Source organism: Onthophagus taurus, chromosome 7 (assembly GCF_036711975.1).
Source record: "Onthophagus taurus isolate NC chromosome 7, IU_Otau_3.0, whole genome shotgun sequence".
Lineage (NCBI taxonomy): Eukaryota > Metazoa > Arthropoda > Insecta > Coleoptera > Scarabaeidae > Onthophagus > Onthophagus taurus.
Window position 1 is genome coordinate 34,481,638 of NC_091972.1, and position 16,954 is coordinate 34,498,591.

Genomic DNA, 16,954 nt, shown 5'->3' on the forward strand with positions numbered 1-16,954 from the left:
CTATGAACCCAACCAATCTTCAGGATTTTTCCATACGTCCACATCTCAAGACTTCTATTCTTTTCAATAGTAAACGAAACGACCATAGGGAAGTTATAGCGACTTAGTCGACCCTTGTGTCAGTCTTTTGTGTGTACAAAAGACCTGCCACATTTTTATTAACGTTGTTCGTGCTTTGTTATCGAAGCCTTCGACAAAGTTCAACGTGATAAGATGCTACAAATGCTGAAAGATACAGAAGTCGATGACGAAGAAATAAGGATAATAGCAAATCTATACTGGAAACAAATAGCGAATGTACGCTTACATAATCAATCTTGGGGAGAAGTAGAAAACAAAAGAGGTGTCAGACAGGGCTGCATTCTGTCACTATCTTCAATCTTATATATTAAAATCTTAAATAACATTCGCTATGCAGATGACACATTGGACTTTGCTAGTTTAGAATCATGAAATTTAAGTAGACGGCATCCAACACCAAAAGTAAACAGATTGTCATACCTGGAAGAATTATTAATGAGAGATGAAAAAGTGAAAAAATTAAGAGTCGCTAAAGCACGAACAATGTTAATAAAAATAATACAGACATCCTTGTACTAATACCTGTGTGAAAAACTGTGGCTGACCTTTTTGTAGGTTATTGTGGTTAAGTGTGACTCATTACAGTTATTAAACCTCGTTATGAAAGGGTTAAAAGGCGTACAAGATATTTGACAAGTAAAACGTCTTTTTGAAAGAGTGAAAAGAGGTTTTACTTGTCAGACATCTTGTACGCCTGTTAATTCATCCGGTTTTATTAATAGTTTCGCTCAATTTTTTGATCCTTTGTGAGCTTTTAAACTTTTTGATGGTTTTTGGTTGTTCTGCAATTGTTAGTTTCAAAAAAGAACAATAAAAAATGCTCTGAAGAACGTTATAATAAATAACCGAAATATTAGCTTTTTAAAAAGTTCTTTTCCACATCCTTATTTGGGAACCACTTTCAACATCCACTATTTACAACTGTTTCCTATTATTATGTAACAATTAGGCCACATATTCTTGCCACCTGTACAGCTATTTCTCAATCTTTAGAATCCTGTTGTCATCTTTATATTCTAGACTGTTGGACGCCTTTTCGTTACTCCCGCTATATCTTTTAGTTTTTTTGTGTAAGTTGAATATGTCGTATATTTTTTCCATTTCATTCCACTCTTTCTTATGGCGTTCTGCTTTAGCTTCTTTAATCATTTGTCTCACTTTCTTATGCAGCTATTTATGTTTGGTCATAGTCATGCTTTTATATTTTCTTCTTTCTTCCGTTAATGCTAAAACAACATTCGTCTTCTAGGTTTGTTTAGTTACCTTATCTTTCGACATTAACTGTTTCTTTTGTACATTGAGTATTATATCTATGCATTATTAACAAACATTCCCAGATTCTTCGCCCTTTAATTTTTTCATACAGTTCGTTTTGAGTTATTTCTCTATATATTATATCGCTTATCTTCCCAACATCTATTTTCATTCTTCTTATTTGCATGGCTTTTTCTTTAACAAGTTAATTGTGATCTGTTGGAACGTCAGGATTCGTTTTCACTGGCATTAGTGAGTTTCTGAACCTTTTGCTTATGCAAATATAGTCAATTTAATTTCTTACTATTCTAGCCTGATCATGCGGATGAGAAGTCCATAAATATAGTTTTCTTTCCGGCAGATTAAATATTGATAACATTTTTCTCATTACAGACCCTCGCAAAACTGTCACCCCTCTCGTTTCTGATGAGAGACTTTTATTAAATTTGCTTTAAAACGCTTTTAATTTCCTCGTTGTATCTCAAGTGCTTCTTGAGATACGATATTTTAATATATGGAAAATAATAAATCTACAAGCGTTGGCTATCAACTAATCGACACCCCCACTATCACCACCTCTTCTAATTAATGTAGCAATGTCGCAGTTGCAATTTTTTGCAGATTATCTTATTTGAACAGTACTTTTTGCAAATAACATATTATATACCTGTTTATATCTTATGAAGTCACTGAAATCTACAACTTCAGGCTATACTATGATTATATAAACTGGTTTTAATCTCTCTTAATATAAAGTGTAGTTGCATAACCAATATGCCATTTCCAGTTCTTTACACAGTTACTATTCTGCGAAGTTTAGTTCATCAGAATTTATTAAGGTATCTTATTTTTATCTTATTTTCCACAAAAATTTTTGCAATATCACTATTAATTCAATACACATACACTAATACTTTTGTTGAGTACTGTATACGCTCACTCGTCCAGTCAGGGCTCACCTCGCACTTTCAGTATGATTTATGAGCCTATAACTTTCCGTAAAACATGATTGTTCTTCCTTCACACAGCTAATCTGAAACTTCTCATTTTAGTTCAAGGAAATTGTTTATAATTCGGTTGAGGTGTTTATGTGTAGCTGACAGGTTTTTTTCCACGGGAAGTAATCGAACAGATTCACCCGCCTTTGGTGTAATATGTGCGTAAAAGGAAATATATGAACCTAAACTAACGCAACTAAAAAGAAGTGTTATCTTCGTAGAAATAAAAAGTTAAAAACAGAAAATATAATCAATCCCATAAATAGATACTGACGATGAATTTCCGACGATCAAGTCATTATACTAGTAATTCACAAATTTATTAGATTCGCATAATTTTAAATAATTCGTTTTACAAATTTATTCAATATGAAACCGTTTTTATTGAAAAAGCAAGTTAATTAAAACTGGTTTTGATTTGATTCAAAATTGGATTAACTGATCCACATTTTCCATTGAAGTCATCGGTTTCCAAAGACCACACCATTACACCACCTAATCCACGAGCTTTTGCATAAGCAACCTAAAAATGTTGATTTAAATTAGTAATTTGATAATAATTTTTGCATTCCTTTAAAAGCAATAACCTTTATAGCAATTGATTTGGGATTATCATATCCAATCCATTGATTTCCTTTATAAGCGTAAGGAACTTTTTGCTGATCATCCCAAACAACAGTCCATCCAGCGTTTACATATTCACAAATTTCATTGTATCCTAAATATCCACTTTCTCCTGAGTATTTTCCTGCGGCACCACCTCCAGTTGTAGGCGCACCTATGTTAGTGTTACCACTATTTTGCAGAGTATAAGATCTTCCATAAGTAGCGACACCCATAACTATTTTTGAAGGGGAAGCGCCTCTTTCAATCCAACCGGAAATACAAGCATCCTTAAAGCACAAACAATAACAACAAAAAATGCTGTACTGTTTAGTTTAATACAAATTACTTACGACGTTGAGACTTTTTTGGAACGCTGTAACATCAGAAGATGCTGGATATAACGGGGCATTTTGTCCAGTAACTGAATCCCAAGGTCCGTGTAAATCGTAAGTCATCACATTGATAAAGTCTAAGTATGTTGATAAAGCTGGCACATTGTAAGAAGTATCTACCGATGAAGCAGGAGCTGCAACTGCCGCGGATAACAAGTAACCGTATATATTGAATTCAGTTCGCATTTCTCTCAACAGTGATACAAAGTTTGCCTAAAAAATTAAAACTTTAGGTAGATGTAAGAAAAAAGATTTACTTACTATGTCTGCGGATCCACCACCTCTTTGAGATGGGTATTCCCAATCCAAATCAAAACCGTTAAAATCATATTTTTGTATGAAATTAATCGCACTTTGAATAAACGTTTTTCTGTTACTTGCCGAAGATACCATTGCAGAATATCTTTCAGATCCTTCGTTCCAACCGCCAATAGCTATTAATGTTTTTAATTTAGAATTTTTAGTACGAAGATTGTTAAAATTTGTAAATCCAGCTAGAAAACAAAATATTTAATAACACAAATAAATTAATAATAATTGCAATTCTTTACCCAAATCTACTCCTTGCCATGGGTCTAAAATATTTATAGTAAAATTAGAATTCAAACCAACGAAAGCATAGACAATATGGGTGCATAAATATGGATCGATATTACTAATGCTAAATTTTCCATCTCCGCTTCTATAAGCAGCCCAATTTCCATGGTAGCACACAACTTTATCTAAAAATAATACATTCAAATTTAGGAAACAGTTTTAATTTAATACTTGAATACTACATGTATTTGAACAAACTGAAGGAATGCTAAACGATAACGCCAACATTAAAAGGAACAACATCTTGAACGAAATGTTGCTCTATGAAATCAGAATAGAAATTAGCTAATTTAGCCAGAAATTTTAAGATTTTATTTCAACAGAAAAAGGAATGAAAATTATAGAGATTTTTAAAATAATTGCATTCCGATATTTAAGAACGTTACAAATAGACATTCTTAACACATGTCTTTGCTTGATAAAACAAAAATGCATATGGAGAAATTACTTAACGCGAATATTTAAATATTATTAATTATGCAACTGATTATCTGAAAATGTTACTCATTTATGTTTGTGTAGAAATTAAAAATAATATATTCACTAAGCTAATTTAATTATTTTCTATAGCTCTTCTTATTTTATTAAAAAGTAAATTCATGAAAATCATCTTCAATAAAAAAATCGGTATAATGGTGTGAGCATTATTAACAGCAATATCTTAACAGATTTTTCGTTATCAATATTACGATAATAAATTGAATAATTTTAATCAAATTGTTGAATTTTTTCTTAATAAAACCACTATTGTTATCGAAAAGTCTGTTTAGTTGCAATCAATCACAATAAGTAATAGGGCCGTTTAGTATTTTTTTTATTGGCTTATTCGAAAGTTTTTTAAAATTGATTGACCCTATATGTTTTAATTTTTGATTCTAAGGCTTAGTTTTTCCAAAAAAAAATAATAAAGTTTGAAACTACAGGGCGCGAACTCCAAAGTACGTCACTCAGATTTGAGCATACGATTGGAGTGTATAAAAATCAATAAAATTCTTGGAGAGAGACAATGCTACGAATCTTATGCGTTAGAAGAAAACAGAAGCAAACGGGAGCGAGCGTAACGTCTGTGATTTCTTTCTTCTTACTTAAAACGTCATCTGGAGTCGGGGGTGGGGAATTTTAAACTTTTTCATTAATTATTGCAAAAATTAAACAATTTTCGAACGTGAAAACGTTACTAATCCGTCTAATTTAATTTAGATTATTGATTTTTTGAAAGACGGTCTTTCTAATCGATTGACCTTAACGGCCCTATTAGTCTGTTATGGAGCAAACAAAAATTATAAGTTTAATGAGGACTACTATCCTAAAATAGATCCACGTCCCAAACTAAGTAATTGATTCTGACAGGCTTCGAGAATATAAATAATAAATGTAGCTAACTATACATTACCAGAAGTGACATCAGCATCGACGAAAATCTGATGCTATATGAAGAGGATCTAGGTTGCGTGTACTATAAAAATGAGCACATCTAGTAGTCAATATTAAAAAAAAAAACTTGTAAAATAACGCTAAAATAACATATTTATTCGGAACCGGTTTCGAGGTATTCTACTCATCATCAGCCGAATCTACGTTAAAAAACATATCAGATGGCAGATATTCGAATATAAAATAAGTAGAAAAAGTAATATATTTACAACTTAATGTCATAAAGTCAAAAATAAATCACAGGACTGTAATAACATTTTGTTGTGAAAGTTTCCTATTAAATTTTTTACTTAAACTACAGAAGCAATTAAACCATTAAACAACATCAATAGAAAAATAAAAGAAATAATAAACGCTTGTAAAGAAACTTTACTATACTACACCCCCAAATCAAACAATTCGAACAATTACTTCTTCAATAGTTGCTTCACGCATATGAAACCTGAAATTCCTGGACTTTACTCATTACCCGAAATTCATAAATAAGGTATGTCGATACGACCTATTATTTCCTTTAGCAAAGCTCCTACTTCAAAGTTAGCTAATTTTATGTTCAACGTTTTCACGCTTATTGACTTCCAGCCCAAAATTTCAGTTTCTAATTCACTACAATTCATTCAAAATACCAGGGATATTGAATTTAACAATAAAATCCTTATTTCCTTTGATGTCGAATATTCCTATAAAATAAACTACATATTTTTGAAAAAATTTGTAAGAGCAACACTATAGTGAAGCATTTGAATACAATTTTGAGACATGTTGTTACACAGAACTACTGCACTTTTGATAACAACTACTATAATATTACTGAAGACTTTCCCATGGGTATGTCACTGTCAGGACATTTATTTGACATATTCCTCGACCACATTGAAAATACTTTTATTATCAATTATTGTAAGCGTTTTGAATTTTACTTTAGAATTAGAAAAAAAACAAATCTCTTAATTTTATGACATCTTTCGTAAACCGACTAATGTTCCTACTATAATCCCATATGATTCATCCCATCCATTGCCCCATAAGTTGGCAAACTTCTGTCTTTTATTCAATAGAGTCCTTAACTACCCATTATCAGAAGATGATAAAACACAAGAATTCACTTATATTTATGAACTGGTTAATCTGGCTATGGTCAATAAATTTACGAATAAAATTATCAATAAACTCCTACATAGAATTAAACTTCAGAAAGATCCCTTATACTTTAAGTGCACAGAACCTAAGATTTACAAACCTATTCCTTTTAACAATATTACATCTAAAGGTATTTTTTCAATTTATAATATATTCTTGGCTTTTTCAAATAATAATTCTATTTTGAAATTACTTTCAAATTGTCATATGGAGAGGAGAGACAGTTTTGAAAAATGTGGAATTTATTCTATAGCATGTTCGAACTGCAATGAAATATACATAGGGCAAACAGGAAGAAAATTATGTATACGAACACATTCGCACCGGACATATAATAAACTACAACAATGTCAAACTTATTCACCAATGTAACAAAAATCCAAAAATGGACTTATTGGAGCAGTATGAGAATTACAAATTCAAGAGAAAAGATGGTTATACACTGTTAAATAATCAAATATATATATTGGCTATAACCCATTATTTAAATACTTAAGAGAAATATAATATAATATTTTATTAACTTTTATAACAACATAAAATTTTCTGTTTTTGTTTGAACCCCCGTGTCCGGTTCAAACAAAAAGTTGTTCTCGTGCCCCATGCCGAATCGTTTGTTCCGTTTTTTGTGTTCTCATTTTGATGTGTTTTTTAAGATATTGCTCCAAAATAATTTTATTAAATATTGTGTTCCCCTACATTAATTATTTTACTACATTGTACGCTTCTGCAGTGTATGTAAATTATTTAATAAGAAACTTTCACAACCAAATGTTATTGAAATCGTGTGGTTTATTTACAACTTTATGATCTTTATGAACTTTACGTTTTTTAACGTAGATTCGGCTGATGATGAGTAGAATACCTCGAAACCGGTTCCGAATAAATATATTATTTTAAAGCAACTAAGACATTTTTTTACAAGTTTCTTGAAATATTGAAATTGAAACTTGCAACATGGATCCCAAATATATGTCTAGCTTCCAATCTAATCCAGTGCATCTCTCTGTATTCTGGATTCTGGATTCGCGGGAAGATAGGCTGAACCGCCCGCAGCACTTTGACCTCAGCAGATCCCTTGTACTTACTTCCCTCATTTGGTCAGCATTAGGGTCCTTCCAGCCATGTTACCTTGGAGGCAAAAGCTAGAATTTGTCCTGGTTGTGCTGCCCTGATTCCACTCATGCTAATCTGGATATCTCAAAAAATGGATAACCTTAATGTTTGGAGGACCACGCACTCGCATAAAATGTGTTCCGCTGATTCCTCCTCCTCACCGCATCCTCTGCAGATGTCGGTGTCACTTATTCCCATGTTCAGTAAGTGCTTCTGTAGATGCCAGTGTCCAGTGATTAGCCCTATGACCAAACGTAGGTTCTTCCTGGAAGGCCTCATAAATAAATCTGTTCGTTTAGGAGCGGGGTACATCAGAGCCTCCTTGGCTTGGCGACATCCTGGTGCCCTGTCCCAGTAGTTTAAAAACTTCTTACATGTTTCCTCTTTTTGAAGCTCTATTAAAGACCTTATTGTTAGGGCAATGAATGGTTTCGGCGATCCCGGAGGTTCGCCTGCAGCTTTCCTTGTCAGTTTGTCCACCATGTCATGGAGCTTATTTCCCGAATGACCCTTTGTCCAGCAAAATGAGATCGTAATCTCATTGCTAGCGGCTACCTCACAAAGATGGTTATGGCAGTCCTCAAGCAACGAGGATGAACAGCGATACCACCCGAGCGAAATTAGGGCTTGTCTGCAATCAGAATATATTATAATTTTTTTACTACTAATTTTTTTGGAAATTTCCTCAGTCGCCAGAGAAATGGCCACCAGCTCCGCTTAGAGCGTCATATTATTGAGACTTATTTGCAAAGTATATTCCAGCAACTCATAAAAAAAATAATCTCTATATGAGTTAGCGCGATATTGCTCTGTACGTTGCAGCAAAAGAGACGAATCTGAAAAGAAAACAAAGGAAGACGTTGCAATATGGCATTATGATATGAGAAAAGAGACTGCACGCACTGTAGAATGCTAATTAGAATTACAAAAATATTAGAAAATTAACTCCTTACCGCCCCCGTCTATTAAATATGGCACCGTAACACTTTTTTACAATTTTGAAGCAAATTTTTGCCGTTACTGCGTTCTCGCATATTTGACACGGTTAGCTGGACAAAAACTAATATTTTGTGTGCATGTGTTCGCCGGTCAAATTCCTTATTTTAGGTGTTTGTAATTATAAAAATAACGTACTATTGTGAGTTTGGAAAAATTTTAACCACAAGGTCTTCGTCTTTTGTCATATTTGGCACAATTCTTGGTAATTTTTTGATGTGAGTAATTTTTCAGATGGATACAAAGACTTTTTATATTAAAAGTAAAGTAACAGTGAGTATTATTTCAATATGCTTTTATTCATTTTATGTTGTATAAACGTTTAAAACATTTGAAATTTGCATGCACATTTAAAAAGCACTACTACGGTTTCTAATAGCTACGGTTTAAGCTCTGGCCAGGAAAAGGGAAAAAGCGTTCCGAGCGCTGCTTCTTCTCAGTACTGGACAATTGGCCGGATCAACACAAGCAGTATTAGTTGCGTCCAAATAAACTTGCCCATTAGAACACTGCGGGGTGTTACATGATTCCGCGCAGACCTTATCCGGACATCCGGTAGCCATATTGGCACAATTCTTTCTTGCACACGGCGTATCACACGTGTAATATTCTTTACCTGCTGCACACTGAAGTGCTAGAGTATAAAAAACGAAAATTAAACATTTAAAAGAAATAAATCTAAAATGTTTACTTACGACAAATTGTAGAAGTTCTCCAGTTAACTGGAGCTCCAACATCAGCACATTCTTGTGCAAAAGCCGCCAGAATATCGCAATAATAAATACTTGTTTGAGTTGGATCTAAATCAGCTTGTAATTGACCACTCTTAATACATGACTGGTAATATTGTTGTTGATTAGCGCTAAGAAGGAGACCGCAAGTTTGGAAAACATCGCTAAGGATGTACTCGCACTCGCTAACAATGATCATATCTTCCAACTGAAAAAATATATAACATAAAACAATTGTTGAAAAAAAAATTAAGTTAAATAATTACTGGTATCTCGGAAGTTGCATCGCAAGTATTATCAAGACGATTATAATCGACGAAATCGGCAACCCCATTCAATGTTTGTCCAGTAACTTGTAAATCATTTGTTGGATCGTTATCGTAAACGCCACATAATCCAGAGAATGGCTATATAAACATAATAAGTAAAATGATGAAAGAAATTTTATCATTCATTTACCCATGTTAACCAATTGGGTCCAGCATGAATATGAATCCAACCATCAATACCCCAAATGATCCTAGCTCCAAAAGCGATTACATCAACCATAACAGAAGCACCCAAATCAGTGATGACAAGATTTTGAAGATTTTGTGATGCGACGTAATTTTGACCGGGTGCGAAAACAACATTATCTATATTTCCATTTTCAGCTCTGAAACGAATATAAGCGGCAACGATGCATGCACCATGCGGGCAGAATCCCGTTTCAACGGAAACTCTAAATGATCCGGTTGTTCCAAAGTCGTGTTGTAACATGACGTATTCACAGAATCCATTAAAGGAGAAGAAGGTTTCATCAAATGTTCTAACGTGAACATCACCAAAAACGCTGCAAATTTCCCAGTGATCCGTTTCAGGGACGCATTCCCATAATCCATCCACGCAAGTACTAAAAAAATAACGATCAAAATTATTTTTGAAATCTAACATAAGATATTGATTTACCATCTTTCTTCGCGATTACTAATAACTGAATCATCTGGGTAACTAATTCCTTTGTACAAACATGGGCAGTCGATTGGCCTAACACATATTTCAAGGGCAGTATCCATAACAAATCCTGGTAAACATTCGCATCCTGCAACGCAATTATCGTAGTCACCTAATTCTTCCAGATGTTGATTGTAACAAGTTAAAGTGTTAACTCGTTTACACCCGGCGTATCGTTTCGAATCGATTGCCGAACATTCAACGGTAAATTCTTCTACTGAAGGGAAGTCACGCATATCTTGTGCGGTTGCTGCTGTTATTACCCAACGAGCATTTACGCAATCGCTGTAAAGAAAATTGTTATTAAACCATAAGGGATGGTTAAGAATTTTTGCTTACTATCTCAAAGCTTCATCTTCAATTACAAATATAAATCCACCCGGGAAACGAACACCCTCATAAATACAATTGCATTGAGATATTGGAACACATTGATTTTTATCGTTAAAAGCTTGTCCTTGTGGACAAACGCAATCTTCGTTAGAAATAAGACATTGTCCATCATTAGTGTTACGACTAATATCATCGCAGGTTCGTTGACAAGGATTAGCTTGGAATTGATAAGTTGTTCCAGCAGGGCAAGGGAAGGGACATTGTGTAACTGTTGATCTCCAATCAATGACCGTTCCTTTAACGGCGCATTTTCTCGCTTGAGTTTCGTACATGCCACAAAGACATTTGGGATCCTATGTAAAAATAACGAATTAATTAAAATAAGTTCTTGGATTTCTTTTTTTTTGGTTTTACATCATTTAGACAAAGGCAGCCATCATAAACGCAAGCATCGTAATCAGCTTGAGGATCTTCAGAGCATCCAGCAAATAAAGGACCGAGAATGTGGGCGCAAAATTGTTCTGCTGGTGGTTTCTTACTTGGATCAGCTACGCAAGGATCAACAGCATCATTTTGGTAATCATTTGTACAACTTCCAGGTACTTTCCACGAATTGCCGAAATCTAAAAGATTGGCAGCCAGTGTACCGTCAGGTTTTCTCATGTCATCAGCTGTCGATTTTGAATAAACACCAAGTAATCCCTAAAAATTATTTCCTTAAAATATTCTTAAGTACAAAATTTTTAAATCTTACTTCAACTCTGTTAATCATTCTTTGAGGGATGACCACATAAACACTCCAAATACCGTTAAATTGAATTTCAACGCCATTTTCTAAAATAATTGCGTGGTATTCAGCATTCTTTTGAACAACGCGAATTCCATCTCGAATGTATGGGAAATGTTTAACCGGGCGATTATCGAATTTCGTTATCTTTTGTTGTCCTATTTTAATAACGTGGCCATTAGATATAACTCTGATACTCATACACAACGATGGTGCATTAGATGCGAAATCTCTCTAATTACAAAAAAATACTTTCAATATTTTTTTAAACATATAAAAATTTTCTTACGTAAGGTACTCCTTGCGCATTTCGTACATAATGTTCACAAATAACATCAGCAAAGAAACTTCGAAGAACGTAATAATCACATTTACCCATGAAATCATATAATAAACCATCGAAGGTTTTGTAGTGGGGGTCACCAACGCAATAACCAGTTTCGCAACAACATTTTGGATTTGGGCAATTCCAATTACCGTTTGTACATGTACAAAGATTACAAACTTGTGTAACGCTTTCTCCAGATTCGTAACGTCTCGAATTGTAGAAACAAGGGCATTCGCTGGTCAAAACACATTGTCCTTCAAACCAACGCATACCCGCTGGACAATAGCAACCTTCCTCGCAATCGATTCTAGTTGGATCAGCTTGCGGAGATTGACCACAAGAAAGTTGTTGACGGTTGATTGGGCAGGTCATATATTGTTGATCAATGTTATTACAATTTATTTCTAATTTAGAAAAAAGTAAAATGAAAAAAAAATTTATTAAGAAATAATTAAATAAGAAACTTACTGCATAATCCAAAACTTCTCCAATTCATAATGTTGTTGTTCTTCGTTTGGCACGCTCTTGTATACGAATCTAACAAATCGCATTGGCATTCTTCCGGTGTAGCTTTCTTACAACCGCAATAATTTGATTGGCAAATAGTTTTGTATAAAGCCGTAAATGCCTACATTTAAAGAAAATGTAATAAGAAATAAATTTTTGTAATATTTGTATTTACCGAACAGCCAGTAAATTCTGTTCTTCCAAAAAGACTGTTGCAATAATTATTAGAATTTTTAAGAGCTAGCGGATTTGCTCCACAAACGCTTTGGAAGGTTGAGCTTTGACAGTTATCTAGAATCAAAAGAAGTATAATAAATAAAAATGAAATTTAAAAATCAAGAGTTAGATGACAAAAAAACACAGGAAGAATTATTATGTTAAGATGGTTATCATAATAGTTCATCAAATTAATCATAAGTACTCAGACTTTCGTTTGGTTCTTAAGATGATATGACATGATAAGTTGTTGGGGCCATAACTATCGCTGCCTAATGACTACCATTACAAGAAATGACATGTTTCAGTAGGCGCCAGTAAGATAAAATTTATCTCTTTGTATACTATATTTTTTTGGCACCAAAAATTGTCTTGCAAATTATATTGGTCAGTTGTTTTAGTTGAGCAGCCCCAAATAATGAGCCCTACCCATAAGTACTGAAAACATAAATGGTACATATCTGTATTTGTAGTTAACTTTCTTTTATGTAAGATAAATTTCATATTGCCAGCACACCCAAGAATTTGCTACAAATTCGAATACATTTTCCATGATTAGACAAAAAAACCTTGATGTCTTGTTTAAACGACATCTGAAAACGTACTGAATCATATCAACAATGTTTGATTAATAGCTGTAAATGCTATATGAATGTCTTCCTAACGACTGTATACCAAATAAACTATGTCTAAATAACCTTACTACAAGATTTGTCTCGTTTTTAATGACAGTGATAATACAATAAAATAGTTGTCATCTTCAAATAAATGTGGTTGGAATCGGAATTTTCTTTATCTGTAGTGCTAGATTCCTTTATGGCTGTGGTCAAGAAGATTTGGTGCAGACACGAAGTCTCTAACTTCGATGTTAATGGTGAGATATGATAAGTGCGGAGACTTTTATGTGGTTCTTAAGATGATACAACTTGGTAAGATTCCATACCCGACACTAAAACACAGCTTATCTTCTCATGTACCAAATTTCTTTTTAGTACTTGCCAAGAGTTGGTTTTGAGATTATATTCACCTGTTGATTGAGTTTAGAAGCATCAAATTATGAGCTCACAATGCAAATGATCCTTATTTCTACTATCCATTTTTCTTTATAAGTTCTTGGAAAGGTTTTACGATATCAGTACATTCATGGATTTGCTTAGAAATCCAAGATACCATTTGAAGTGTGCGCCAAAAATCGTTGATATCTTCATTAGAAAACTGGTTCTGCTAGGGTATCGGGCGGAACGCTGGCTCTCTTCAGTGTGAGGTCTTTATGTATTCTTTTCTCGTTGTGGTCAAGGAGGTCCTCATGATCAACACGAAGTCTCTAACTTGCAGCTATGGGGAGATTGGTAAACATGTGCAATACTGTAGAACTTCGCAATCAATTTAAGAAATAACAGTAAAACATACAGGCTAAATAACAAGTTAGTGACTTTATTAGATATTTACCCTGACGAAGGGTTTTTCAATTCATTTTATGTTTTTAGATCACTCAAATATTGCTGACATTAGCTTGGGTGATTGTTTTTAAACAATGTTATTTGCTGACCTTGACTTGCCGTTGGTTTACGAATCAGTTGTTAGTTGTGATACATTACATATACGCTAATCGTTCCGTTCGAAAAACGAATATAAAGCGAAACTGAGGTTCGATTGTAACCAATAACAGTCCAGACCGCCAGTGTAACATGTGATTTCCGGATGCAGAGGATGAACCACAGCTGACACGTATTTATTTTCTGACCATTTCTGTGACTATATTTTTAATTTGTGGCTTAATGCCATAAATGAACATGATAATCATCTGGGGTAAACATTTTGAAGAAACGAAGATCCACTGAATTTCTTTTTTACCATACCATAATAAAAACTTTTAGTTGCTTACCTAAAGCCCAATTATTAGCCCATTGAAGGGGTGAAGTTACAATTGTACCATCACTCAACATAAGATCATTATTATCACATCCGTCGTTATTACCACATAAACCAGATGGAACCATAACATTATTTTGATTATCTTGAATAACTTCAACCAACTAAATAAAAAAAAATGTAGTTAAAAAATATTAACACAAATTTAATAGCTTTACATACATCACCATTAAATCTAACTTTAATCCCCAAATTTTTTAATTCAATAATTGCCATACTTCCCGGTTGAGAAACTGTAACTCCCGCCACGGTACTTGGAATTTTTTTAGGAACTCCATCGACGGTAAAAACTACGTTTCCGTTAACATCTAAGGAAATAAGGTAATTTTGTGATTTATAAAGTAGTTGAATAGCGGAAGGTTTCTTTAAGTAGTTTATTTTCAGATTTCTATCTAAAATGTTAACCAGGGTGAAGCTGCAGGTTGAAGAAACACTAACAACTTTGCCATCGAATTGTTTTATGTGGGTTGAATCGTAAACTACACAATCAGTAACAGCCTAAGTAAACAAAAACAGATTAAATTAAAAAGAAATGTTTTAATACAAACAAAACACTTACATCTCTTGTACATTGCGAAGATACATTTGCTACTAAAACGGTAGCTATGATTAACAAAGAAAACCTCAACAACTCCATCTTCAAACACTGATATTTTTCTGTGTTAAATTAGTCTTATATACTCCTTAAGTAACATAAAGTATTTTTTATTGGACTATTGTTTATGCATTTTGTTGGGAAAGGTAAAAATTACAAGCTAAGAAATTTATGATTATAATTGCGGTTATAATTTTTCTGTAGATTTGGAAAGTCACATTTTTTTTCTTATTTGGAGTTTTTATTGCCATTTGTCCTGAAGTTTCTTATCATTTCTTTAGCAACAACTAAAAAAAATATTTCAAACAAATTATTATATTTATTTGATATCAAATTTAATATAAATTTTTATTATTGGCCTCAAATAAACAAAGTGCATTCTCGTTTACTTTATGAACAATATAAGCTATAAATATTTTATAAAACAGCTCATAAATCATATTAAACTTAATTAAATATTCACTTTTATTACTTTTTTCGTTTCTATAATTACATTTATTTATAATATGGTTGAAGTGTAAAGTCGTAATTTGAAAAGCAACAGAGCAAATAATACAGAAAAAGGTTATAAGGATGTATCGGTTATCTTGCGGTTATCTTGTGAATTCTCGTGATTTATAGGAATAATAAACGTATTCTAGATTTTTAAAGTAATTCTTTCTGTTTAAAAAAAAAAAAAAAGATTTCGACATTAATTAATCGCACGTAATTTCGATCATCGTATCTTGATATCAACTAAATTCATCAAATCGATTTTTCAACACAAAAAGAACGATTTGGTCACTTAATAGATTAACACGTTGATGACAATGTGTTTGTAAACATGCAGATAAAATAAATCTTGATATTGATTTATTCATTGATTCAGAAGAAAAAAAGTTTCAAATATGTCAATAAAATCTTTCAACTTCCATTAATGCTTTGACAATGATTGTATTATATTCTACAAGCGTTCCTTTAATTTTAATAAATGAACAACAACACAATATGATAATCACATGTAGCTTTGTGAAGTTATTTTAATGATTCAAAGCCTTGTTGTATGTTAAAAGATTGGAGATGCTGACATTATCATTAAATAGTTTGCAATGTAAGACAAAAAGCAGTAATCCACTTAGTTATTACTGCGCAAATCGATTGCCGGACTGATGTAGGGGATGTAGATGATTACGATCTGGTTCTTGCTGAAAACAATGAAAATATTGCGTTATCGAATTTAATTATAGGACTCATGGGAACATAAGGTTTCAAATTTCTTTGCTATTCACAGTAAAATATTCTCCTTCATAAATCAATTAGATCTGTTTTCTGATTCTAGGAAGAAAAAGTTAAGCAAAGTACACTACCCTGCCAAAGAGAGGAAAATTCAGAGCTTTCCCTCAGCACGCATAGTTTGTACTCTACTACATCTTTATTAATGGATTAATGAAAACTTGTGAAGGAGATGGACGACAAATGCCTAAAGAAACCATGTGTTCATACTCTTTCTTTTTGCTATAGTAATCTGGTGGTGAAAGAAGTTTTGAAAATTTTGAATTTGGTAAATTTAGTTTTAATGGTAAAAAATTTAGGTGAAGAATAGAGACCTTTTGAAAATAATTTAGTTGTATTATCGTTTAAGTTACGATTTTCAATGTACCAATAATAGGTTTATCTACATCTGCTATAGTAAAGATGTGAGGAAAATTTCGTCTTAACTGTAAAGTTAATATTAATAGTTTTTTTAGCAACCATTACCTTCACATTTTTTCCCTTTGTCGTCAAATTTAAAGTGAAAATGATTGGATGAAATTACGAATTCATTAAATTTAACTTTTGGATAATTAATATTGAATTATATTTGCAACTGCCATTATAGCAATTGTTATAAATTGGCATTATCAATTGCTGATAAATTCGTAAAGGATTTAATCAGCTC

The 16,954-nt window shown here is 32.8% G+C and overlaps 2 protein-coding genes across 2 annotated transcripts; both read right to left on the reverse strand.

Annotated features, from left to right (window-relative positions):
- Positions 1 to 2,640: 2,640 nt before the first annotated feature.
- Positions 2,641 to 4,198, reverse strand: LOC111429292 (acidic mammalian chitinase-like). Its single transcript, XM_023065162.2, has 6 exons — positions 4,111 to 4,198; positions 3,883 to 4,053; positions 3,593 to 3,825; positions 3,290 to 3,544; positions 2,921 to 3,226; positions 2,641 to 2,856 (listed from the first exon to the last, which is right to left on the reverse strand). Exons 1-6 carry the CDS (start codon positions 4,169 to 4,171, stop codon positions 2,731 to 2,733), a joined length of 1,152 nt encoding a protein of 383 aa, XP_022920930.2. The 5' UTR covers positions 4,172 to 4,198; the 3' UTR covers positions 2,641 to 2,730.
- Positions 4,199 to 8,892: 4,694 nt separating this feature from the next.
- Positions 8,893 to 15,097, reverse strand: LOC111429287 (von Willebrand factor-like). Its single transcript, XM_023065156.2, has 14 exons — positions 15,001 to 15,097; positions 14,604 to 14,939; positions 14,395 to 14,545; positions 12,469 to 12,584; positions 12,255 to 12,414; positions 11,748 to 12,190; positions 11,426 to 11,692; positions 11,086 to 11,373; positions 10,678 to 11,024; positions 10,294 to 10,623; positions 9,805 to 10,237; positions 9,612 to 9,752; positions 9,310 to 9,553; positions 8,893 to 9,248 (listed from the first exon to the last, which is right to left on the reverse strand). Exons 1-14 carry the CDS (start codon positions 15,076 to 15,078, stop codon positions 9,001 to 9,003), a joined length of 3,582 nt encoding a protein of 1,193 aa, XP_022920924.2. The 5' UTR covers positions 15,079 to 15,097; the 3' UTR covers positions 8,893 to 9,000.
- Positions 15,098 to 16,954: the final 1,857 nt, after the last annotated feature.

What these genes read in the sequence shown, in the direction of transcription:
- LOC111429292 (XM_023065162.2), bottom strand. Translation starts at nt 4,171, where the DNA reads ATGTTGTTCCTTTTAATGTTGGCGTTATCGTTTAGCATTCCTTCAGTT. An exon ending in TTCAGTTTGTTCAAATACAT is followed by an intron (nt 4,054 to 4,110) that starts GTAGTATTCAAG and finishes TATTATTTTTAG; the next exon opens with ATAAAGTTGTGTGCTACCAT. An exon ending in ATGGCAAGGAGTAGATTTGG is followed by an intron (nt 3,826 to 3,882) that starts GTAAAGAATTGC and finishes TTTGTTTTCTAG; the next exon opens with CTGGATTTACAAATTTTAAC.
- LOC111429287 (XM_023065156.2), bottom strand. Translation starts at nt 15,078, where the DNA reads ATGGAGTTGTTGAGGTTTTCTTTGTTAATCATAGCTACCGTTTTAGTA. An exon ending in GGCTAATAATTGGGCTTTAG is followed by an intron (nt 12,585 to 14,394) that starts GTAAGCAACTAA and finishes TTTTGATTCTAG; the next exon opens with ATAACTGTCAAAGCTCAACC. An exon ending in GAATGATTAACAGAGTTGAA is followed by an intron (nt 11,374 to 11,425) that starts GTAAGATTTAAA and finishes AATAATTTTTAG; the next exon opens with GGATTACTTGGTGTTTATTC.